This window comes from Amblyomma maculatum, chromosome 1 (genome assembly GCF_055883805.1).
Source record: "Amblyomma maculatum isolate TAMU_Amacu chromosome 1, ASM5588380v1, whole genome shotgun sequence".
Taxonomy (NCBI): Eukaryota; Metazoa; Arthropoda; class Arachnida; order Ixodida; family Ixodidae; genus Amblyomma; species Amblyomma maculatum.
Window position 1 is genome coordinate 472,814,769 of NC_139344.1, and position 25,304 is coordinate 472,840,072.

The window sequence follows — 25,304 nt, forward strand, 5'->3', positions numbered from 1 at the left end:
TCAGTAATGACTACAATTCACACATAAGTACTTTAAATTTTATGTTTATTGGTGTTGTTAGATTGAATATTTACAAAAACACTTTTTTAATTGATGCAAACGCAAGTAACCTGCCGTGAGAGTAGGATTCCCAGCCAGTGGTAAACATGGCGTACAGGCAGCCGTCTGCAATTCGAGTGGACAGCGAAGTCTCGCCCGATGAAAAACGCTTAATTCAAGAACGAGCCAAACTCAGAGCTCAACTGAAGCAGGAGTACGTCCGTCAAATTACAGACCCTCACAAGCATGGTGCGGGTGGCGTTTTGGTGAGTTACCGTGTCTAAGTGAGCCAAGGTCGAATCGGTGCATGGGCCGGCGTGTGTGAAGCTCGGTAGCTCTGTTGGCTCTGTGCTGAAATAGTTGTTCTGCCTTTTCACGATTAGGTCAGCACCACTGTCATGTAAGCTACAATAGCTTACCTGGACTTCCGTGTCATAAGATCTATTTCCCACTACTGAACTTGCCTTTGTATCGGTTGTATTTATTAGGTGTCATGCCTGTGCTGCGGCGCTCGGTGAAATGCAGCAATGCTCCTATCGGCACACGAAATAAAGCGGGGAGCAGTTCGACAAGTGTAGAGGATAACGTTGCTATTCGTGCCCTTCTAGTGCCCGTCTGCCTAGTCTTGGGTGCCATGTTTCGGTTACAGAGGTCGCATGTGCTGCTCTGTCAGACAGCAGGAAAATTTCCGGGCTGAAATTGCCCTTCTACTGATAGCAAACAGCACTTTTTTGTAAAAACTGGCTGTTTGTAGTACCAAGGCGACACAAACCACCGGCCCAATATTGGTACTGGGGTGGCAATGCACTGTATATTTTGGACCTGACATTGCCAATATTGGGCCAATGAATTCTGCTTCCTAGGTAACTTCATGTCGTTTGCCCATTAGTATGCAGACCATGCCCATGCAAACACAAGACGGGCGCATTCACTAACTAGCCTGTCCTTTGTTTGATCAGTATTTTCCAAAGTTGCCCTGCTGGGGTATTTAATCTAGGGAAAATGGTATTACTGCGATCAAGAGCTAAGGCAAAACATTGATAATGGCAGAATGCAAAAGATGGCCATGTGCTCAGTGTTACTGCACTTTAATCAACCCCAGATGGCCTAAATTAATCCAGAGCCCTTCACTGCAGTTGCCTACACAAACCGAACTGAAAGCCACCACTACACAAACTTTCAGCTGATTGTTTAATGACATCAAGCCATTTTCTTGTCGACTAACTGGGAAGAACAAACCGAAGGCAAATTGCTAATATCATAATAAAAACTGTGCTGCAAGATGCAGCAAGGAGTGATTATATCAACCTGACTACACACATTGCAGGGCAATGGCTTTTCTCAAATATCTGATATTAACTCGGTCCTGTGTTAGCTGCATCCATTTGACCCCCGCAAACTTCCGTCCGCCAAACTTTCTCCCGCCCCTGCCATGCCTGCCTTCCTGTGAAATCCAGTCTGTGACCCTTAGCAGCAACTAGTTATCTTGTTTTTGCATTGCATCTATGTGCCCATTTTTGCTCCCTAACTTCGACTGGAGTGCCAGCAACTCACGTTTTTTCTCTGTTCCACTCTTCAGACTTCCCACGTCCTAACTTCACATCTACCATTTTTCTTTCCGTAACTCTCTGCATTGTCTTCAACTTGAATAGAACCCTTTTCATTATCCTCCACAATCCTGCTCTATATGTGAGTACTGGTAAGATGCTGTTGTCATCTCGAGAGAGGCTGATAAGCTTTCATTCTTGATCCAAGAATGCTTGCCTAATGCACACCACCCCAACAATCTTATTCTTCTAGTTATTTCGGGCTCCAGATTTGTGGCCGTTACCTGCCCTGACTATATATGCATTTCCTTAGTAAAGCATATGTTTGGGCTATTGGACTAATTGGTGAAGGTTTATGGTGAAAACTAAAACACAGAGAACAAGAAGGAAACACCACATACGCTGTCCTTCTTTTTCTCTGTGTCTCAGTGTGTGCTGTTTATTCACCATGAACTTTCAACTAGCCCAAGCATCTGCCTTACTACTAGTACAATGAGCTCTTCCTTTTTTTTTTTTTTTTGTCGATGCCTGTGGTGTTTCCTTGTTCTCTGTCTGTTTCTCGGTGTGCCCTGTTTTTTCACCATGTATTTCCTTACCACTCTCAGCACCTCACTACTTACGATATACTGCTGTTCCTTGCAGAAACTGTTCAATATTATTTGTTTTGTGCATATTAATTTTACACCAATAATTATTATGTTTTGCCTGTCTAGGTTTTTGATCGTGCTTTGCAGTTCACCTTCAACAAAACAGTGCACTACAAGCTGGACTGAGAATACACACACATGCGCGCAGCGAAAAATAAGCCAAAAACGACAACAAAGAAAAGGCGAGGAAAAGTTCCTGTTGCCACATCTTGGGTTGTAAGATATGCAATTTCTTGCTAGTGCCATTGATTATGTGCTCGTGCTGGGGTTGACGATTGTTCTGCCTCAAAATCTAGCATTGACCACTGTGTGGAATGCACTTGCAGGCAGGTACGTGTTTCGCCAATGTGCCGTCATATCCCGCATTGGTAGTAGTGGCGCGTTCTCTTAGGCGGTCATTGGCACAGCATGCTGTTTGACCAATATAACATGCTCCCCAAGACAGTGGGACTTCACAAATCACTTCAGTGTCGCAAGTGTGTCATATATTTAAACCAGGGGTCTGAAATTCATTTTACTATACGGGCTGCAATGAGAAAATTTTGTCCCTCGCGATACAGGAGCCGCAAAAAAAAAAGGTAATCTATGAACACAATAAGAATAATAAAAGCAATAAAATTGTTCATTTCGTGCTGGTTTTGGGCCTTCATCATTCACCATTCTGCATAGCATGCTCAACTTCCTGGGCGGGGATAAGATCAGATGCACTCATAAAAACGCCTACTATTTTCTTCAATGCATGGCCGATTCCATGCACATACAGCATGACGGCCTTCTTCCCTATTACTTTTTTTGTTTTTGCAACTTCTTTAGCTGGCTCGATTCTACTAGTTTTATCACATGTGATGCAGCAGAACTTTCAGGTATTAGTCAGCGCTGTGTGTTGTCCTCAGTCCAGTTTGTAGCATTCTGTTTTCATCTGTTTCATGTACAAACTGGCCCAGCATCTTTCTGTAATGCTTTTTTCAGTTCTTCATCTGACATAAGGAAATTGCAGATTACTAAAATATTCTCTGTATAATTCTAGTTTCCCCAATTCAGGCCTCCTAATACCTCCTAGAAGCATACACTGGGGAGCACTGGAGAGGTTGTGTGTCCCTGCATGACACCATTCCGTTGGGCCTGTGATGTGAACCAGAATGCCATGCCAGGTGGAAAATGAAAGTCTCAGCCTACCTACATGGCTTGAACATATTGATCAATGTGGATGGGTGAGAGCGAATCGAGTGATTTGCATCGAGAAAAGTTGTTGGACCAGGGCATGATTTTTGCGGCAACAGTGGGTGAATTGGAACTGAAAGTTTGCCTGGAAAACTTGAAGCATGCCTCTAGGTCAGCTGTATCAGCCTACCTACATGGCTTGAACATATTGATCTATGTGGATGGGTGTCACAAACCCCCGCCTTTACGGTCAAAAGAGGTGCGGGATCCCCTTTACGATTACCCGTCGTTCCCCTATGAGGGTTGTGAACACATTTAAAAGTTAGGCCGGTCAACCCGTGAAGCACGTGTGTCGGTGTGTGATTGAGGAATAAGTACAAATAGGTCACTTTCTTTTACAAACAATTGAAGGTTTATAAATAGCAGACCAAAATTACACTGATAATAATAGAGTACAATGAAAGAGAATACAACGCCACGACAAGATATTGATAAAGACGAAGAAATAAATGATAAGAGAAAAAAAAAATAACCCGATAATGAACAAAACACTGTGATAAAAAATATGAAGACTATAAAGATAATAAAGCAGGTATTTCAGATATTATAAGTATGAGCAAAAGTTACATAAGAACACAGCGTAAAATACTACTAAGTCAGGTCAAAAGTTAACAAAGCAAAAATAATGTTCGATTGAACAACAGTCCGTGGCGAATGAAATTCTCACGTCTTTCTTGTTTGCTGAGACGTCGAAGGCTGTGTTGCTCGGTAGCGGCGGCCGTACAGGTGCAGAGGACGATGCGTCGATCGCGGGCCCGAAGAACACAATACGCTTTCGGAGCACCGCGGAGTGGCCGGAAGTTTGAATCTTCCGAAACGCACTGGTGAGGGCGTGCTGCTGTCGGTTATTTTATACCCTCGGCCGACTATGCAGCAGCCGCGTCAAGGACAGGCGGTCGCTGCCCCATCGGCTTGTCGAATCTTGTCCAGAGGAGCGACGGAGTTCCGTGAATTTCGCTCTATATTCCAGCCATAAGCTCCCGCATCTTCCGCTGTATAATAGGTGAGGCAGCTTGTGACACTGCCCCCCACTGAAAAATATTGCCTCGGAATATTCTAGAACTCCACAAGCGCCGAGAACGATGTTATTACGCCCCTATAGAGGGGTGCAGTAGATTGGGTCCGTTCAGTGCACTGAAGATCGTTCGTCACTCACTACCGTTCATGACGCACACCATATACGCACTGATCTGAACCCGCACACACCACAACACTGTAGTTCTTCAGTCATGTCTTGCGCACATGTCACAAGTCACGGATCACTGATAACAATCAAGTGCACATATATACAGGCACATCGTGTACGATTTTCATTACACAATCAACACAATGCAGCTATGCAGTAGTGCAAGCTTAACAACTATTCCAGCCGGCTCATGTAATCTGCTCCCACGTTCTCGCTGCCTTTAATATACTCGACACGGAAGTTGTATTCCTGAAGCTTAATACTCCAGCGAAGAACGCGGCTGTTTGCAGATTTTGTTTCTTTTATGAACTTCAAAGGCTGGTGATCCGTCTGAACGAGAAACCTTCTCCCGTAGAGGAGGACTTGAAATTTCTCGATTCCCCAAACGAGCGCTAAAGCCTCTTTCTCAGTGGTTGAATAGGCTACCTCTCGAGGGAGCAACTTGCGGCTCGCATAGGCAACTGGGTGCAGGATTCCGTCATGCGATTGAAGCAGAACGGCTCCAACACCTCTATCAGAAGCATCTGTTCGCAGGACGAATTCCCGGTCAAAATCTGGCAATTTCAGAATTGGTGCCTCAGCCAGTTTTTCCCGCAAGTTCTTGAAAGCCTGTTCTTGCTCGGGGCCCCAGCTCACGACTGAAGGTTGACCTTTCCGTGTTAGATCTGACAGAGGACAGGTTAGGTCAGCATAGTTCGGGATGAAATCACGGTAGTAACCCGTGAGTCCTAAGAAGGATCGGACCTGCTTCTTTGTTGTCGGCCGTGAAGCTTCTTGTATTTTCTGTAGGGTCTTGGTGAGGGGTGACAATTCTCCGGACGCAATTTGGTGGCCCAGGAATGCGACGGTTTCCATTCCGATCTCGCATTTCAGCGGTTTGATGGTGAGACCAGCCGCTTCAATTCGAGCAAAGACCTCGTACAATGTTTGGAGATGCTGTTCCCATGTCGCACTGTCAATGAGAACATCGTCGAAGTAGTACGCCACGTCGGGAATATCGGCCAAGATGTTCCGCATCAGCTTCGTAAAAATGGCTGGCGCCGTCTTAATACCAAAGGGCATATATCGGAATTGAAAGCGCCCCGTGCCAACCGTGAAAGCAGTCATCGCCTTTGAATCGGGTGACAACGGTACTTGCCAATATCCCTTGGATAAGTCCAGCTTGGAAAAGAATTTCTTGCGGCCTACCGAGGCGATAAGGTCGTCCGCACGTGGTAAGGGCTCGGCGTCGTCTGCGATGACTTCGTTTAACTTCCGAAAGTCAATGCATAGCCGATGCGTCCCGTCGGGCTTGCATACGGCGATCACAGGGGAATTGTAGGGCGACTCCGATGGCTCAATGATGTCTAATCGGAGCAAGTCGTCCACTTCTGATGCAATTGCCTGTCTCAAAGCGTACGGTAGCGGATATTGTTTTACATTTATCGGCCGGTCGCTCTGTAACTTCAGTTGGCACTCGATTAGCGTGGTCTTTCCCGGAAGGTCCGAAAATATACCTTCGTACTGTTGCAGAAGTTTCTTGGCTTCATTCTGCTGTACGTGGCTCAATCTCTCGGAAATGTGTACATCCCCGATAGACTGTGTCTGGGAGGGCTTAGGAAGCTCAATCTCTCCAGCGTCTGTGTCTTCTTCTGCCGATATTACTGCACCGACAGCTGCAACAATGGTGTCGTCTTTCCTTTGCTGGTATCTCTTCAGCATATTGATGTGGAATATTTTTGTGGCATGGCCCAAATCCACTTCATAGTCGACATCGCCCCTGCGGCTGATGACCGAAAAGGGACCCTTCCATTGCATGAGCAGCTTATTGTGCTCTGTGGGAAGAAGAATAAGAACCTTTTCTCCCGGTTTGAGTGAGCGTTTGCGGCTCTTGATGTTGTAGTAGCGGCTGTAACGCTCTCCTGCGCGCTCTAGCTCTTCGTGGGCAAGTTTACAGGTATTTTCCAGTCTGTCCCATAGAGCAAGCACATACTCGTACGTCGTTCGCAACTCGTTAGGGATGGTTGCATTCGTCCAAAGCTCTCTAAGTACAGCCAGGGGTCCACGCACATTTCGCCCATATAACAGTTCGAATGGGGAAAAGCCGAGGCTTTCTTGGGGCACTTCCCTGTATGCAAACAAAAGTGGAGCCAGGTAGCGATCCCAATCGGTTGGTCTCTCTTGACACATGCGCTTGAGCATTTGTTTAAGCGTGCCGTTAAACCGTTCGACTAGGCCGTTCGCTATCGGGTGGTAGGGAGAGGTATGCAGCTGTTTTACTGACAACAGACGGCTAACCTCCTTCATTACTTCGGACGTAAAATTCGTGCCCCTGTCACTGAGGACCTCTCTGGGCACTCCTACACGGGAAAACATTTCGACAAGTGCTTCGGCTACCCTTTCGGTCTCGACGCTAGGAAGTGCGACTGCATCAGGGTACCGAGTGGCATAGTCCACCATGGTCAGGATGTACCGATTGCCTTGAGCGGACTTCGGGTTGAGTGGACCAACGATGTCGATCGCCACCCTCTGAAACGGTGTCTCAATGACGGGCACTCGAACCAAAGGCGCTCGTGTGGTGTGACCCTTCGGAGTTGTGCGTTGGCACAGATCGCAAGAGGCAACGAACCGCTTAGCGTTAGCCTGCATTGCTGGCCAGAAGAATTCTGTCTGAAGCTTCAGTAGGGTTTTCTTCGCGCCTTGGTGGCCTCCCATCAACCCATCATGTGCCAGCTTGAGAATAGCTGATCTGTACTTTTGGGGCACAACGACTTGAGTGTACTCCCCGCCCCACTCGGCGACGTATTTCCTTTGAAGGACGCCGTTAGCAATTAAAAACTGGTGGCTACCCTTTCCTTTCTTCGCTTGCGGCGGGCCTACGCGATCGAAACACGAGCGTAGGGTCGCGTCATTCTCTTGCTCTTGAACCAACTCTTCGCGGCATACACTAGGGAGGCCTTGCAGGACTTTAAGCTTTTTCAGCGTTTTATCCTTGCACGCCTGCGCTCTAGTCACTACCGGACAAGCTTCAGCGGCATCCGAAATGGGTGCGGGGCTCTCGGTGTCAGGCGCTAGCTCTTCAACTTTTACTGCAGTGGACTTCGTAGTCTCGCTTTCTGTTGTCTTGTGCCAGTTCGGATCGGGGTCGTCTGCTGGCCTAGCACCTTCCACATTTCCCAGCACCAAATCGTACAAGGGATTCTCCATACACTTAGCGAGAAGTCGTCCCTGAAAGTGCGGGGTGTCGACATCGACCCAAGCTTCTGGGAGCATTAGGACTGAGCGGTCAAGTAGGTAAACTGGAGACTTCGTATCGGTGATATCTTCTTTCCGTACTAAGTCCCTTCTTACCACCACCGTGTTGCAGCCTGTGTCTCTCAGGACTCGGACTGTCTGGCCTCGATCATGCCGACTACGACAGGTAAGCATTCCCTGACGGCGCATTCTTTACTGGTGAACCCAGCGTTGATGACGGGGATCTTCCCTCCATCCTTAAGTTCGAGGTATCCGTTCTCAACACATACTGCAGCAGACTCCCGATTTTCTTCTCTCTGTTTCGGGGCCCCATTTGCCCAGCATCTCCAGCTTGGATGACCTGGTTTTCCGCATTTGTGGCATTTCTTGGGCGGTCCCGATCCGTCGGATGGGGCGGCCCGGCAATTTTCGGGGCGGTGTCCCGTGCGTGAACAAATAAAACATTTCTTTTCATCGCTGCTCTTCGCATCCGATGATTGAAGCAAAGTTTCCTTTCTCTCGGTCGTCTTGGAGACGGCGTTTTCTGCCTTATTCTTCGGGGTGCTTCGCTTTCCGAAGTTTGACCAGCCATGGGCCTCCACATACTTTTCTGCCCTTGCTACTGTTTCAGAGAAGGATGTGTCCTTCTTTTCTTTCAAAAACATTTGTAGCGGAGTGGCGCAGTTAGAAAGGAACTGTTCCTTTAGAATCAGGTCAAAGAGATCTGCGTACTCTTTCTTTGTGTCCGACAGCTCTATCCATCTGTCTAGGAAGTTCTGAAGACGCGTCACGAACTGTGAACACGTTTCCTCGTTCCGGGGACTAGCAGACCTGAATTTTTCTCTGAACCCTTCCTCTGTCATACGGAAGCGAATCATGAGTGCCTGCCGGAGCTTGTTGTAGTCCAAGCACTCGGACGCAGACATGCGACTAAAAACGCTGAGCGCTTCGCCGCTTAAACATAGACTAAGGGCTGTAGCCCACTGGTCGCGAGGCCAATTCCGACTCTCAGCGACTCGCTCGAAACGCATGAGGTAAGCGTCAAGGTCGTCCCTGCCCTCATTAAAAACCGGCATCAGCTTGTGTGGGCTTATGCGTTCGGGCCGAGCAGCTTGACTCTCCCCCGTTTCTGACCTTGACTCTCCGGTGCTGTTAGCGTCAGTTGCCGGATTATTAGGTAGGTCTCGTCGGAGCATCAGTAACTCCTTTTCTTTTTCCATCTCCGCTATCCGGAGTTGGGCTTTCTGCGACTCTATTTCCTTTTCTTTCTCCATCTCCACCATCCGGAGTTTAGATTCTAGTTCTGCCTCCTCTTTCCGCCGCGTACGTTCCTCATTGCGTTCTTCTCTGCGACGAGCTCGCTCCTGATCTACCCATTTGAGCAGCTCTTGACCCTCAAAGCCAAAAGTTCGGCCATACTCAACAAGCCGTTCTAACTCTGCATCAGCCATGTTAGGTGGAAAGCGTTATGCAGTGCTAGGATACAACACTAAAAAAATTGCACCTACACCTCTCTCCCTCACCGACACTTGGTTGACCAGTCCTGTCGCGGACGCCAATTATGTCACAAACCCCCGCCTTTACGGTCAAAAGAGGTGCGGGATCCCCTTTACGATTACCCGTCGTTCCCCTATGAGGGTTGTGAACACATTTAAAAGTTAGGCCGGTCAACCCGTGAAGCACGTGTGTCGGTGTGTGATTGAGGAATAAGTACAAATAGGTCACTTTCGTTTACAAACAATTGAAGGTTTATAAATAGCAGACCAAAATTACACTGATAATAATAGAGTACAATGAAAGAGAATACAACGCCACGACAAGATATTGATAAAGACGAAGAAATAAATGATAAGAGAAAAAAAAAATAACCCGATAATGAACAAAACACTGTGATAAAAAATATGAAGACTATAAAGATAATAAAGCAGGTATTTCAGATATTATAAGTATGAGCAAAAGTTACATAAGAACACAGCGTAAAATGCTACTAAGTCAGGTCAAAAGTTAACAAAGCGAAAATAATGTTCGATTGAACAACAGTCCGTGGCTAATGAAATTCTCACGTCTTTCTTGTTTGCTGAGGCGTCGAAGGCTGTGTTGCTCGGTAGCGGCGGCCGTACAGGTGCAGAGGACGATGCGTCGATCGCGGGCCCGAAGAACACAATACGCTTTCGGAGCACCGCGGAGTGGCCGGAAGTTTGAATCTTCCCAAACGCACTGGTGAGGGCGTGCTGCTGTCAGTTATTTTATACCCTCGGCCGACTATGCAGCAGCCGCGTCAAGGACAGGCGGCCGCTGCCCCATCGGCTTGTCGAATCTTGTCCAGAGGAGCGACGGAGTCCCGTGAATTTCGCTCTATATTCCAGCCATAAGCTCCCGCATCTTCCGCTGTATAATAGGTGAGGCAGCTTGTGACAATGGGTGAGAGCGAATCGAGTGATTTGCATCGAGAAAAGTTGTTGGACCAGGGCATGATTTTTGCGGCAACAGTGGGTGAATTGGAACTGAAAGTTTGCCTGGAAAACTTGAAGCATGCCTCTAGGTCAGCTGTATCTGAAAGGGACTATGGTAATGAAAATCTCATGCGGGCTGGAGGAGAACCATCCAGAATACCTGTACAAGATCGAGAGAATGCAGCAGAAAGTCAGCAGCCACATTGGAAAGCAGCTGAAGCTTGAGAAATTGTTTAAAGATTACAAAAAAAAAACTTCTTAAATATTTGTTGCAGCTGTAGTTATTCTTTTTGAAGATGCCGAGATGGGAATGGCATAACTTTCTTTTGTCAAGGCTCCCACTGTTTCTGCCGAAAGGCAAAAGAAAAGGAACCAGAGAGGGTAGACGGGAAGCAGGAAATGAGAGCTGCACAAGGGTCTTACGATTCTTAACTTGTGTAGTCCAAAGAAATCCTGTAATTGTAGGCCAAATATTCTGATTGAACCCGGGATAGGCATGTTTAGCTACAAGGAGGCGCTACCTGCTTCAGCGACAAAATGGAGTTATTGTAAGGAGAGCAGTGAGCAGTGCCCTCACCCTACCATCCAACAAGAGAAACCAAAGTTTGCAGCTTTTTCCTGCCAAATTGACGTCAGCTCCTACCACCACTTGCCAGAGGCATGCACATGATTTTCACTCTCAAGGCTGAAAACACCGTATTTTCTGGAGGACGCGCTGTTTAATGCTATTGCATTAGAATTATGAAAACTGAGCTACTGAAGTCCTGCACTTGAGCACCCTTGTAATCTGGAGAAAGGACAGGTTTCACGGTTTGTTAGTGGTACCCTGCATATGACACAAAGAAATTTTAAGTCATGTTTGCCACAGTACTCCTCAATGTTTTAGTACCAGTCTTTAAGACTGGTTTTATGCCTTTCAGAAGCAATAGGTTGCTTTTTCTCTCTCTCGGCGCTCGGCAAGTGCACAGGAGGGTATCTCAGCAGTGCAAATAGCTAATTTGTGCTGAGTTATCTTTTTGTGTGGCTACTTTATTGGCTAAATGGGAACATATTGGTTGAAAACAAGCGTGGTTTCTTCTTCTTCCTTCCACCAGTTTGATCCTCAAGTGGTGCGGTTCAATGCGGCCCGTGCCAACAGCCAGATATACGAGCACTTCCGGCCGACCCCCAAGGGAGGATGGCAGTGGTTTGCTGCCACCTTTTTGCCGATGATTGTCCTTGGGTACTGCGTCTATAAGGACAGGGTACGGTTCATTCTCATGCAGGACTGGGTGCAGAGAGCGCCCTGCATTGCTTTTTTCATATTCTTTTTCAGCTTGTCTAGCTCTTTTTGTTCTTTTTTTGTGCAGACATTTGAGGATATAATGCTTTTGTGAGGCCTCTGGACTTGCTAAGGGGGACAGTGTGGGTGCTGTGGAATTGATCTGAAGAGTCCTCCAAGCCGGCTGCTTCTGAATACGCAAAGCTACACATACATCCAGATAATGAACTGGTGTAAAATGGGTATTGGGAAAAAATACTTGGTTTTGTATTCTGGGTACAAAGCATGTTTGGAAACACCAGTGTGCTTCAAGAAAACTTCTAATATGCAAAAGTAGCTCATGAGTAGTCCTGTAACATGCACTATTTTATGAAAAGGTACTGCCATTATCCAAATGTCTTCTACAAAGGAGTAAATACTTTTGGTAGGCTTTATTATTAAAGTAATCCACGTGGTGTTTGAAACTACGTTAAGACCTCTGCCACTTCTCCACTAACCAGCATTTTTATGCCTGACTATAGATGTGCAAATTGCCATGAGGCTGGTCCAATAGATGACATATAAAACTGCTTGGTGGTCTGGAAACATTGTGGCAGCAGCTTCCGGTTGCCATCTTGGTTCAGTGGAGCGGTCACATTCTAGGCATGTCGTCAGTTGTGTGTGCTTTCTTGATATCAGGGAAACTGTCACGAATGTTTTGATCAGAATTTTAAGAGCCACGTTTGAGCCACAGAACCATTTGTACTGGTCATCTTTCACCGATTGTAGGTCCTTTCATGTCCTTAATGAGCACCAGCATGCTTTCTACCTCGTCTTTGCTTTGCTTGAAGTTTCACTCTGACAATGACAGGAATGGACACAATGTGTGCGTAAAAAAAGTCTAACTCTGTCCCGCTGTCACTTTAATTTGTGCATTATCTTTCTCAAGTGGACCAACATTCTGGTGAGGCAGTAAGTGGTTATTTTACGATGCGTGCACCTGTGTTAGCCGTAGCAACTTTTGTGGCACTGCATACGTTCGCGTGCGGGGCCGCGTGCATTGCAGCACGAAAGTTCACGAAGCCTCGGTCAGCTGCGTGGTACTAATATCCCTTTAAGCACAATATGCGATGCACACCGGCTTTTCAGTGTCGCAGTTACAGAGATTGGGAAGCTTTTGTATTGGTTTGTGCTTAATTCTAGGGCCAGGTGGATATTATTTACAATGTTGCAAGCAATAATTCCTTGTTATGATGTTGTAGCAACCTTCTCAACTACCATGAAAAGCACGATGAACAAATTAGCATATGGTAGTTGCTGTTGGGGCTAAACCATGTGTGCAGCTAGGTGTGAAGTCTCCATGATTTGATGGCTTCCTACATTTCATTTGTTGACTACCAGGGTTGCACAAAGTGAGAATGGCTTTGTTGCGGAACAAGCCATCACCCCTTGTCACAACAATAATAAAATTGGACTGCTTGAAGAGATTGCAGCATAATGTCATACTTTTAAACACGTTTCTCAAGTCCAGCAGGACAAAAGAACTAAATAACCATTTTTGAACGAGCTTGGACCAAGTGAGTAGCGTTTATAGAAACCCCGAAAAACTGGAACACCGCACATCAGTTTCTTTGCACTGAACTCGTAACGAACCAAGCAAGTAAACACGTTATGTGTACACTTAATAGCTAATGACATGACCAATCGAAGTTCATGGTTGGAGTGCACTGAGAGCATGTGGGCTCGATTTGCCAGTAAAAACGTGAAAAAAAATTTTTACGGATGGACTGCAAGCTTGAGCAACACCGGCATTTGCGTACGCCAGCTGAAAAGAAAGACTGTCAGTGTGTTTACATGCGATTGGGCAAATATTCTTAGGCGAAGAGTTAAGTAACATGCAAGTTGGCTCCTCTTTTATTTACAGATAACATGTTCTGTGTTATATTTCTAACGCGAACAGCATGCAAATGTTTTTCGAAAATAAGCGCAGGAAGTAAATCCTATGTATTGGACGGCGTGTTTACATGGGATAGCTCACAGTGCTTTTGGTGATCGTTCACGCTGTGTAAAAATATAAATAAATGCAAGGTTGACATGTGCCTAGTTCCCACACACATTGTAATATTCTAACAAGAGTGAATAGTGCAGTGCAGCAATGCATCTGGGCTTCATTTTTCACACGAAGTGTAGCTGTGTTTACCCAGGGCCAGGCAGCGGTTTCGTTTTGTTGACCAAGTCAACATGGCAGGCCTAGTTCTCCGAGTACTAAGAGGTCGCTCTGCATTTCGCATATTGGCTACAGTCGAACCCGGATATACTGAACTCGAAGGGGATCGCAAAATAGTTAGATATATCGATAATTTGATATACAGACATCAGCTTGAGACTCCACTTGCGATCGTGAAAAATGATACTGTATTGTCTCCTAATCAACCCACTCTCCACTTTTACCCTCGAGAATTTGAAAAAAAAAAAAAAAAACAACAACAAAAAAAATGTTAGGTGGTGCGCGTCCCAGTTTCGAGCGTCGCATATATCCACAGCTCATTTATTGGCAGCGCGCCAAGATGGTGCGCAGCGATAACATCATGTCATGTTTATTTTCTTACTATACTTCTGATATATCCCGCAGTGGCGGGGAGCAAACTTGGCGGAGCGCCCGTGTATGACTTGATTGCGCAAGCCTGGTTCGATTTATCACGCCGCGCGTGGGGCGAGCGTAGTCCACTGTCACAAAATCATTGGAAAGCGTGATAGCTGCAAATGCCATTTGAAGCAAACAATGCTAAGAGCTGGTGTCATGATCTCAGGTGACCGCGTGCTTTGATTCATAGATGCAAGAATTTGAATGAGTCTCGTCAAAAAAAGAAAACATCTCCCGCTTCTTAACGTCTGCAGCCACCATCGCTTACGCTGCGCCGCACGTTCGGCACAAGTAAAGACCACTCTCACAAAAGAAAAAAAAAACGCTGCTTAACGACCACTGCCGCCACAGCATACGCCATGCCACACGTGCAGCACGACGGCAAGAACGAACAACTCCCGCAAAAAAATTTAAAAAAAAAAATGAAAAAAACGTCTGCAGCCTCCATAGCTGTGCATGTTCGGCACGAGACGTACATCACATGTCAGCTGCTGCGCGCAGAGCGTTCACAACACGCACTGGAGAAAGTGTCTGCCACGGACCAAGCTGGCTTGTCCGCGCATGCATAGTGCGTGCTGCTGCAAACGAAGGCCGGGAAAGAGAGAGGAAGGGGAAAGATAAAGCTCAGCAGAAGAGTGGGCACACCATTGCGCTTCACTCTATCGCATTTTTCGCCTCTCTTGGACACCACGACTGCATTGGTTCCCTCTCATTCCTTCTCGCACATGGCTTGGAAAACGACCACCACAGGTGCGTGCACCTTTGGGGAAAAGGCGCGGCGCTGCCATAGACCAGCCATTGTCGAACTGTGCCCACTCATTTCATACGCACATGGCTGGAAAATGTCACGCGGCAAACGGCCGAGAATGATGCGATCGTCTTTGGGGAAGGCGGTCGGTCCAAAGCGTGGTGTGGAGTTTGATATATCGAATGACTGGTGAAATTGCGTTCGATATACGATGCAACTTTTCAAGGGGATATTCCGTGAGTTCGATATAACCAAAATTCGAATTATGCGGGCTCGATATATCTGGGTTCGACTGTATTACAACTCATGAGGGGACCACCCAAGCCTCTCACTTGCCTGATATGAGGCATTTACCTGCATGCTGTCGAAGCGAAGCATTTTAACACGATGTGTTAAGGGCCCCATGTCGACATGAGAAAAGCCGGTGTCGGCATCATGGTTGTGACACAAAAATTAGAAAAAAGTAAAAAAAGCAAAAAAATAGTTTCCCGGAAACCCGTGGAGTGAAACACGGTCCCTTCGCAGTGCGAGGTGAGCAAGAAACCACTCCGCCACAGTACCGCATTGCTTCTGTCCGAATTAAGGTGGACCTAATGTATGCATTGCCTTATGACTGTCAGCTAATGTTTAGGTGTGTCATTAGAAAGAAGCTAATTACGGAAGGAATAACTGAGCGAGTAGCAAAAAACATTTCCGCTTTGCTTACCTGCGATGCCGCGCTCATTGGAAAATTCCTTCAATTGTGTGGCGCTGCCACGAGAGATGGCGCGAGCCACCACTTGATTCAAAGCATTATACATTCATCCATCGTCTTAAAGAATCGAGGCTTATATGCTATTGCATTGAAGGCGAAGCTTAAGCGTCCAATTTTTGCGTGTGTGTGTGTGTTTCAACCTGCAAGTATGTGCCCCTTCTTAATATTTGTTCTTTTTGTGTTGTACAGGTGGTTAAAACCTCTTGATATTTTCACAATATGCAGCAGCATTAATCATAGCCATCAGTATTACAGAAAGCTGAGCAAGTTATATTTCAGGGTCAGAGTTTTTGTTTCGAATAAAAAAACTTGTAGGTTTAATTCAGTTTTAAATCAACAGAGGTCAGTCTCCTTCAGGTGTACACCTAGCTTGCTGCGTATGAGGATGAGTTACATTTGGTCACAACAGAGAATGTACAAAGTGTGGAAGCTACGCTTGTGGCGAGACTGCAAAATCATTGAAATGAACAGTGCGGTCATGCATTTAAACCAGGGGTCTGAAATTCATTTTACTATGCGGGCTGCAATGAGAAAATTTTGTCCATCGCGATACAGGAGCCGCACTGAACACAATCAGAATAATAAAAGCAATAAAATTGTCCATTTTTGACTTTGTCTTGCAACCCAATTTTCTTAACTGTAACGCTGTTGCAGTAAAATGTCAATAATTTGGCCTTTAAGTGACCAGACAAAATGTTCGACTTAACCAAAGGTTTGGATTATCAAATGGATCTGAAAAAACTTCCCAAAACTGTTTGCACCCAGTAATTTTATTTTATGAACACCTCTGTGATGCTTTCTGCATTTGAGATGAAACACAAGTGAGGACGATGGTTTTCCCCTTTGCACACACTGTGGAGAATGTTGTGTGCTAAAAAATCAAAAAGTTTCTGCTGCCCTTTCCACAATGTGACACTGTAACAGTGGTGCTTCCACAAAACAGCCTTGTCACATTTGAAGGATGCTTCACACACTCCATGTGCTGAAGCATCGTGGTGAAGTGCGCAGTGAAAATGCATGTGTCCAAAGAGCAGTTTCAGTGATTTCAGTGTACTAGAAGCAGCATGTGAATGCACGTGAAGGATATATGTGTAGGCATTTGGACAGCATTGCACCATTACATAATAAAAATAAAAGAACAATTATGCTCAAGGCTGTGTCCAAAACACCGCGACTGGCCAACATCACCCAGAAGAGTGCCATCTAGGTGGTGTTGGTCTGGCCAATGCACGCACCTGCTGATTGCAGCCATGGGATGGTGCGAAGTCGAAGTGAAACTGAAATGATGTAACTAAGCTATGTTTCGGTAGTGGGGAACTTCTGATCTTCGTTGTGCCTGCCAAAATGAGCTCGAAAGTGTGCAGACAACCACAAGGTGTTGAAGAAGACAGTGTTCAGCATCCCAGAAAGTTTGCTTACACACTTTCCTTCAACCTGTTTGGTATGATAAACTCTGTTAATTCTCTCATGGCCTCTCTGGGATGTTAGAAACTACACTTTTTTCTCTCTCTCTCGCTTTTGACCATGCTTGAGAGGGTAGTCGTGTGCTTTACATTAGGTAGCCAAGTGCACATGTAGGGGCAACCACAGTAATCATCATCATCAGCCTGACTATACCCACTGCAGGGCAAAGGCCTCTCCCTTATTTCTCCACTTAACCCGGTTTTGTGCCAGTTGCATCCACTTGACCCCTGCGAACTTCTTAATCTCATCCGCCCACTTAACTTTCTGCCGCCCCCTGCTACGCTTTCCTTCCCTTGGAATCCAGTTTGTTACCCTCAGCGACCATCGGTTATCCTCTCTTCGCACTACATGTCCTGCCCATGTCCATTTCTTCTTAATTTCCACTAGAATGTCGGTAACTTGAGTTATTTCTCTGACCCACTGTGCACGCTTCCTATCTCTTAATGTTACCCCTACCATTTTTCGTTCCATAGCCCTTTGAGTTGTCCTCAACTTAAGTAGTACTCTTTTGGTTAGCCTCCACGTTTCAGCCTCATAGGTGAGTACAGGTAAGATGCAACTGTTGTATACTTTCCTCTTGAGCGATACCGGTAAGCTGCTAGTCATAATCTGCGAGTGCTTGCCAAATGCGCTCCATCCCAATCTTATTCTTCTTGTTATTTCCTTTTCATGGTCCGGATCTGCGGTTACTACCTGTCCTAAGTAGACATATTCGCCCACTACTTCCAGTACTTCGCTACCTAATGTAAACTGCTGTTCCTTCCCCAGGCTGTTGAACATTACCTTAGTCTTCTGCATATTTATTTTCAAGCATACCTTTCTGCTTTTCCTGTCTAGGTCATCAATCATTATTTGCAGTTCATCCCCCGAGTTGCTTAGCAAGGCAATGTCATCAGCAAATCGCAGATTACTGAGGTATTCTCCATCTACCTTTATCCCTAACTGCTCCCATTCCAAGTCTCTGAATACTTCCTCTAAGCAAGCTGTGAATAGTACCGGGGAGATTGTCTCTTTGCCTAACACCTTTCTTTATCGGAATTTTGTTACTTTCTTTATGCAAAACTATGGTTGCTGTGCAGCCACTATATATATCTTCCAGCACTTTCACGTACGGCTCGTCTACCCCCTGATTTCTCAATGCCTGCATCACCGCCGAGGTTTCAACTGAGTCAAATGCTTTTTCGTAATCAATGAATGCTATGTATAAGGGCTGGTTATATTCCGAGCATTTTTCTATCGCCTGATTGATGGTATGGATATGATCGATAGTAGAGTACAGTAACAATAAAGCACTCTATTTGACTCTGATAGTGGCACTTTCAGAGTTGCAGATGCCTGTGCACAGCACCCTGTAACCATTTCACAAATTGTCTCATGAAGCTTTCACACGACTTTTGAGACAAGTTGATATCGCTCTAGGTACCACTGTAGCACAAAAGTACAAAGTCATGTTGTCCGTGAAACTCAAAAGTAGGCAGCGTCTTGTGTCACTCTTTTGGATGGTTACCATGGTGTGGAAGCATAGTGCCCTGCCATCCTTTTTGCAGCAGGGGGTGCATCCGTGTTGGATTTAAGGACAGTCTCCTGGGACACACTGTGAGGCAATCAGACATGAGACTGTAAAACATGAAGCAATATGAGGCACTGACTTCACTCCACAGTGAGAGAAAGAGAATACTACCACACAAGGACGGGAGTCTACTGCCTAAGGCATGATGCTCTGGGTGTTCACTTCCACCATCTTAAGAGGGCCATGGGGGTAGTTGGAGACCAGGGGGATGCTTTGCGGGTTTGGTGGTAGTTGCCTCAACGGGAGCTTCAAATTCATTGGCCAAGCCTGTAACCTGAGCTGCTTGGGCAGCCGTGCTGTACTGTGGCTGCTCACAGCTTAGTGCAGTGCACTGCTTCATTGCTATGGGCAAGACAGCAAGATACACAGCAAAAGCCACCATCTGCATTCTTCTGTAGTGTGATAAGATCGGAAGACCGGGGCCTATAGGGACTTCACCGCAAGGTGTTGAGGAAGGCAGAAGACGGCAGGAGTTGTAAGGAGAAGAGCAAACTGAAGATTTATTTTACATATTTACAAAACATAAACGTGCAAGCATGTGAAAGGAGCGAGGTGGCTCTTAAACAACTGAGAGCACAGGTGAGTCACACTGAAGCAGCCCTCGTAGGCTGCTTAAATCACCTTTCAGTCCCACTGTGGAACCCGCAGCTTCCCAAACGTAGAATGGGCGCTGAGCCGCTTCTTTTGGCTCCACCCATGGCTTCTTTGGCTCCGCCCAATTGTTCCACCAGCACCTCACGCACAAACGCGCACATATACACACACCTCCTCGCACTTGTGCGGGGAATACTGTATACCACTGCACAACAGCCAGGCTGTCCCTGTTGTTCTCTCTGAAGCGGCGATGTCTCATCTGGTTTCAGCCATCTTCAAGGGTGCCGGTCAGGCGATGGGCACTCCTCCTCAGCAGCACAATGCCTGGTCCTAATGCCATCGAGCGGCACATGCAGCAGCATCTTTGAGTCAACAGTAGCCATCTCCCACTGCTGGGTCACAACACGATGGCGTGCTGCGGCTCCTGATTCGCCCCGGGCCATGGTCCATTGTTCAGAAGAGGAGTGCAGACGATCAAAAGACGCCCGTCCCGGTTGCCGACAAAAGCGCTTGACTTCAATTAGCCTGTCGACTTCAATTAGCCTGTCGGGAAGATAAGAATTTGTGCTCCTTTGTACTGACGTCCCCCGTCAGCACGCCTCGGCCCGCTGTCACAAGGAAAAACCACATCCGGCCTTCCAGTGGCGCTCTCCGTATGCGCGGACCCTCCGGGACGATTTAGGGCCCTGGTCATAACAGCTCGACCACCGCCGAGGAGACGCTACGAAGTGGTTGCATTCGATGGGTGCACCACGAATGTGCGTCGCTCTCCGAGTCCAAGGGGCAAAGTCGTCAGCCAGGGTACTCTGCATAGCTTGTCATGGCCCTTAACTTGGAGCGTTAGTGGTCAAATCTGCACCGAGCCCCCACCTCAGCTAGGCAGCACACAGCCAGCCTCTGAGATATGCCAGGCACTAAGTCTTAGCAAAATTGCTGCACACACAATTACAAAACAAAAATGGAGAATTGACAACGGCTACCCAGCCGTCGCTACGAAAGCACATGGGCGGATAAGTGGCACGGCGAACCTGGTTTGTACAGATTTGTTCAGCCTACTGATCAGCCTGACTTGTGCTCCACCCATTGTTCTCGAGCTGCTGTCTACCTGCCAGTCCTTTCGCTTTCGCCGATAGCGTTCTTTCTCCATAGGCACTTCGGAAGAATACAGAGAAAACTTACTCTCCAGGCAATGCTCCCACTAAAGCGATTCGCGCGCCCGAAGCCATCCTCAAGTCCGAGCACTTCTGCACTACGCTTCTCAGCCAGTGTGAACTGTACACGCATTCTGCCCACTAGCTCGTCATCCTGGCACAGCGATGCGTCTTCGCTGTTTACGCAATGCGCGACTTCTCTAACCTGTACTTCAGTGTTCCCTAATTGAGCACTGACAGATTGCTCGTTCTGGGCCTCCTCACATTCCGTCGCACTCTCATCATGTGAGTTGTTAACTCCTGTGCCCGCGCTGCCTGCCTGAGCCGTTGTAGTGACTTGCACCTAGCATTCTTTGCCGCAAGAGTCATTAGTCAGCGCAGCCCCAACTACAAAGTCAACGGTAGTTTCCCTCAGCAGCTCAGCACGCGCAACTTGAGCTACGAATGCTTCTGCACCTGACGCTACGCTGCCCGTCGCATCACAGGTTATCACTGGGTCAACACTTCCATTCGGGTCGGCAGAGTGGTCTGCTAACCCTTTGACCACAGCCTCTCCGGTTTCAACTATCGTGTTACTGCCGACACTCGATCTTTCCAGTCCGCGGTCTGCACCTCCCGCTCTCTAGCCTTCATACTCTGCAATGCGCTCTCCTATCTCCGGACGCGCCACTCGTACCGTGTTGGTCACCGCTTTCTCTGCTGCAATAGATTCCCGGTTTACCATTGTGGGATCCAGCGCAGAATTCCTGCTCTGTGGTACAAGGGTCAACACAGTTTCCGCCGCCACATCTCGCAGCATGGCTATGGGTGCCACTCTGTCAGGTTCAGTTTCACCGGTGGCCTGATCCTGATCGTACCCACTGTGCTCCTCCGCCCCCGTCTGCTCCGCTACAGCGGCAGTGTAACTCTTCTCTGCTGCCGCAGTTCTGCGATTTTTCTTCCCGAGATCTAGCAAAGGATTCGCGCTCGGCGGTACAAGGGTCAACACAGTTTGCGCCGGCGCCTCTCGCTGCCTCACGCTGGGTGCCACTCTGCCAGGTTCAGTTTCGCCGATGGCCTGATCCTGATCGTACCCGCTGTGCTCTTCCGCCCCTGTCTGCTCCGCTGCGGCGACAATGTCTCTGTTTCCCTGACGCACCTCCGCCGCTATCTCGCGAGCATTGGCATGAGTTAGCGATCGAACTGCCCGGTCACCTAACCTGTAAGCCCTTTCTTGCCGCTTCTGTAAGATCAGTCGCTTGCTCTCCAGTTCATACTGGCGCTCCTTTTCACGCTCTTCAAGAGCTTTTCTCTCGCGTTCTTCTTTTCTCTTAATAGCTTCTTGAATGTCTTCCCAACACTTCGCTATTCCCTCCGCGTCTACTCCGATTTCCTCAATTGCCTTAACAATGAGCGGTTTCCTATGAATCGACCCACAATCGATCCCCAATTCTTCGCATATCAAAATCAGGTCCGCTTTGCATAGCTTTTTGCAGTCCATGACTGCTCCGAAGTTACGGCTATATACTCTACTCTTGTGGTTAAAGAAGATCACTAAGCGACTATACAACCACCAGTAATTACCTAAGCTTCACAATTTCGACATGTGTTGTAAAACCTGGCAAATCTCAAGAGAAAGACCATGCACTCACCCAGCTGGAGCCAGGACACTGCGCAGACGACCACACCGCTGCCATCCAGATGATATGATGAAAAGACCGGGGCCTATAGGGACTTCACCGCAAGGCGTTGAGGACGGCAGAAGACTGCAGGAGTCGTAAGGAGAAAAGCAAACTGAACATTTATTTTACATATTTACAAAACATAAACATGCAAGCACATAAAAGGAGCGAGGTGGCTCTTAAACAACTGAGAGCACAGGCGAGTCACACTGAAGCAGCCCCCGTAGGCTGCTTAAATCACCTTTCAGTCCCACTGTGGAACCCGCAGCTGCCCAAACGTCCAATAGGCGCTGAGCCGCTTCTTTTGACTCCACCCATGGCTTCTTTGGCTCCGCCCAATTGTTCTACCAGCACCTCACGCACAAACGCGCATACATACACCACACCTCGCACTTGTGCAGGGAATACTGTATACCACTGCACAACAGCCAGGCTGTCCCCGTTGTTCTCTCTGAAACGGCGATGTCCCATCTGGTTTCAGCCGTCTTCAATGGCGTCGGTCAGGCGATGGGCACTCCTCCTCAGTAGTACAATGCCTGGTCCTAATGCCATCGAGCGGCACATGCAGCAGCATCTTTGAGTCAATAGTAACCATCTCCCACTGCTGGGTCACAACACGACGGCGTGCGGCGGCTCCTGGTTCGCCCCGGGCCGTGGTCCGTTCAGAGGAGGGGTGCCGAAGATTAAGACGCCCGTTCCGGTTGCCGACAAAAGCACTTGACTTCAATTAGCCTGTCGGGAAGATAAGGATCCATGCTCCTTTGTACTGACGTCCCCCGTCAGCATGCCTCGGCTCCCTGTCGCAAGGAAAAATCACATCTGGCCTTCCAGCGGACCCTCCGGGACGATTTAGGGCTCCGGGCATAACAAGTGTCATACCACTCTGCATCGTTCAGCAGCTAATGCCAGTCATTTCATACTAGTTGATGCACTAAGCAGCTAAACTTAGCTCTGTCATATTTGTTTTGTTTTAGGAAGGCAAGGGAATCAAAGCAGCAGATTTGCAGGAATAGGGATGATATTCCCATACCGGGGTTCAGCACATTTAAAATAATTTGGGGCCTTTCACTTCCTTCATTGTCCATATGTCGCTTTGAGTGGTGAATCACCACAATTTACAGCTTGCAATTAAGCCAGTTGCAAGGTCAATAATAACTGCTGTACATTGTGTTTATAGATCACTGTTTATTGTAATTTTATTCACCACATTTTTCTAAGCACCCGCGGTTCGGTGAGTTGTTTTCACATTATATGAAAAAGGCACTACCTAATTATTTATTTGTTGCACAGACTGAATACCTGCTGCTATGCAATAAAGATTGAGGAAATCTGTATTATAATAAATGCCGGGCCTGAACATCATCATACAGTTCAGTTTTCCACTTACGTGTTGAGGCCAAGGTATGCATACTGCTTCGGCAATAAAAACATTAAGGGGTCACCAACATGAGAATCACCGTGCTCTATTATTTCCATGGCCTCCGGCCTTTCTTCCGTTCCTTATTGGACGCGGGTTTTTTTGAAGTCAGGTGCGCACTTATATATCCTGCAGTGAGCACTTACGTGGCCTGAAAGTTTTATTTTCATTGCATCCTGGAACGAGAGTGATGTCCTAGCTTCTTTGTGCTCTCCTCACGCTCTCACCCTCTTTTTTTTTCTTTTTTTTCCCCCACATTGCAGAGGGAGTTTGAGAGGAAGTGCAGAACGGGTGAAATTCCATACAAGGACAGGATGTTCAAGATGATGTGATATGTTCATCACAGTAAGGAAAGCTGATCATGGAGAAGAGCAGCGGTAGAGTTAATAAAGCACTGCTTTTGTTGTCAGTGCTCGTTTGTTGTTTCTGCGCTCTGTACACATCTATTGCTTACTGCTTCATGCAACAAGCTTTGTCTTCTGGTTGTATGCTGCAAGTAGAGCACAGCGAGCAGGCTTCAAAGAATATTTTTAATAAAAAGAAACATTTTAAACAAGGCAATTTAGTGGTGAAGATATGTTGCCCCCCAAGTGGGAACAGTGAATGAAGCAATAATATGCATATGCTTGTTTCATGAAATTCACATCCTGCAGCACACACGCTGACTACCATTACCAATCAACCTTGCCTTCTGAACCAAGAAAGCAGCAAAAGTGACAGATTCAAGAAGATCGTGCAACTATCTCAAACTGTTTTTTGGCTTTTACTGGTGTGCTCTTGTAGGCTACATAAAGTGGCAGCACCCACCACAGCTGTGCTGTAGTGGACCATAGCATTGTGGTGAGCTAATGGTAACTCGATCTGCCCCTGTATTTCATCAGCACCTGTATTTATTGGCATGAGGCAGTGGAGTCCCCAAGCAAGCACTGTCATGCTACACAGTTTAGAACCTAGAGAGTACATCAGAACATGTTACTACACACAGGATTTTCCTAGTGTGGCCAGAACACTGGCAACTTACTCATTGCTCCTTGCAGTGAGCAATTTGACACAGCCTACTCTTTAGGCACAGGTTTCCTAGTGCAAAATGCAATGAGTAGTTTTCACAAGACATGACCAGAACCCTTTTAATTGTAGCAAATGAACAGTAGTCTGAAAGCTATAACCTGCAACAGCAGGGTGGTTGCCCCTGTCCCAAAAAACGACCTCCACATTTACTGTTGCCTTATCAATATATATTTGATGTATGATAGCGGGAGTTAATGACATTCTAGTAGAAATCAAGAAGCGGGCATAGTGCATGTAATATGAAGGCAAGATAACAGACACGATTCCAAGGGAGGGCAAACACGCCAGGGGGCAGCAGAGTGTTACGCGAGTGGATGAGATAGGACGTTTGTGGGAATCAGTTGGATGCAGCTAGCGCAGGATTGGGTTAATTGGGGGGTTATGAAAGAGGCCTTTGCCCTGCAGTGGGTTTTATGATCCATTTAACGGGATTCCCTTTTTTGTCTATTTTCTCGTGCCAGCTTGCATGTCACCTGTATAGAGCCTGCTACCTCGGCCAGCGGGCACTGCACCGCTCTTCGCTCCCATAGAAACAATCATCTTATATTCGAATGTGATGGTATCCATCCGGAAGTCAATGCAGGCGCAGTCACTGCCACTGTTCCTGAGGCTGTGGGGGCCTATTTTCGACACACACACAGCCGCCGTTCGGCGCCATGTTGTTTCTCCGATTGGTTGTCAAAAAAG

At 47.0% G+C, this 25,304-nt stretch overlaps 1 protein-coding gene across 1 annotated transcript; it reads left to right on the forward strand.

The window, feature by feature from the left end:
• The first annotated feature begins 116 nt into the window (after positions 1–116).
• ND-B15 (NADH dehydrogenase (ubiquinone) B15 subunit) lies at positions 117–23,958 on the forward strand. Its single transcript, XM_084605612.1, has 3 exons — positions 117–305; positions 11,401–11,550; positions 23,813–23,958. The coding sequence occupies exons 1-3, from the start codon at positions 147–149 to the stop codon at positions 23,879–23,881; spliced, it is 378 nt and encodes a 125-aa protein (XP_084461738.1). The 5' UTR covers positions 117–146; the 3' UTR covers positions 23,882–23,958.
• The last annotated feature ends 1,346 nt before the right edge of the window (positions 23,959–25,304 follow it).

Bases quoted from the DNA above. Each gene is read 5' to 3' on its own strand.
- ND-B15 (XM_084605612.1), top strand. From the start codon at position 147: ATGGCGTACAGGCAGCCGTCTGCAATTCGAGTGGACAGCGAAGTCTCG. The intron at 306-11,400 runs GTGAGTTACCGT...TCCTTCCACCAG, and splicing joins ATGGTGCGGGTGGCGTTTTG to TTTGATCCTCAAGTGGTGCG. The intron at 11,551-23,812 runs GTACGGTTCATT...CCCACATTGCAG, and splicing joins ACTGCGTCTATAAGGACAGG to AGGGAGTTTGAGAGGAAGTG.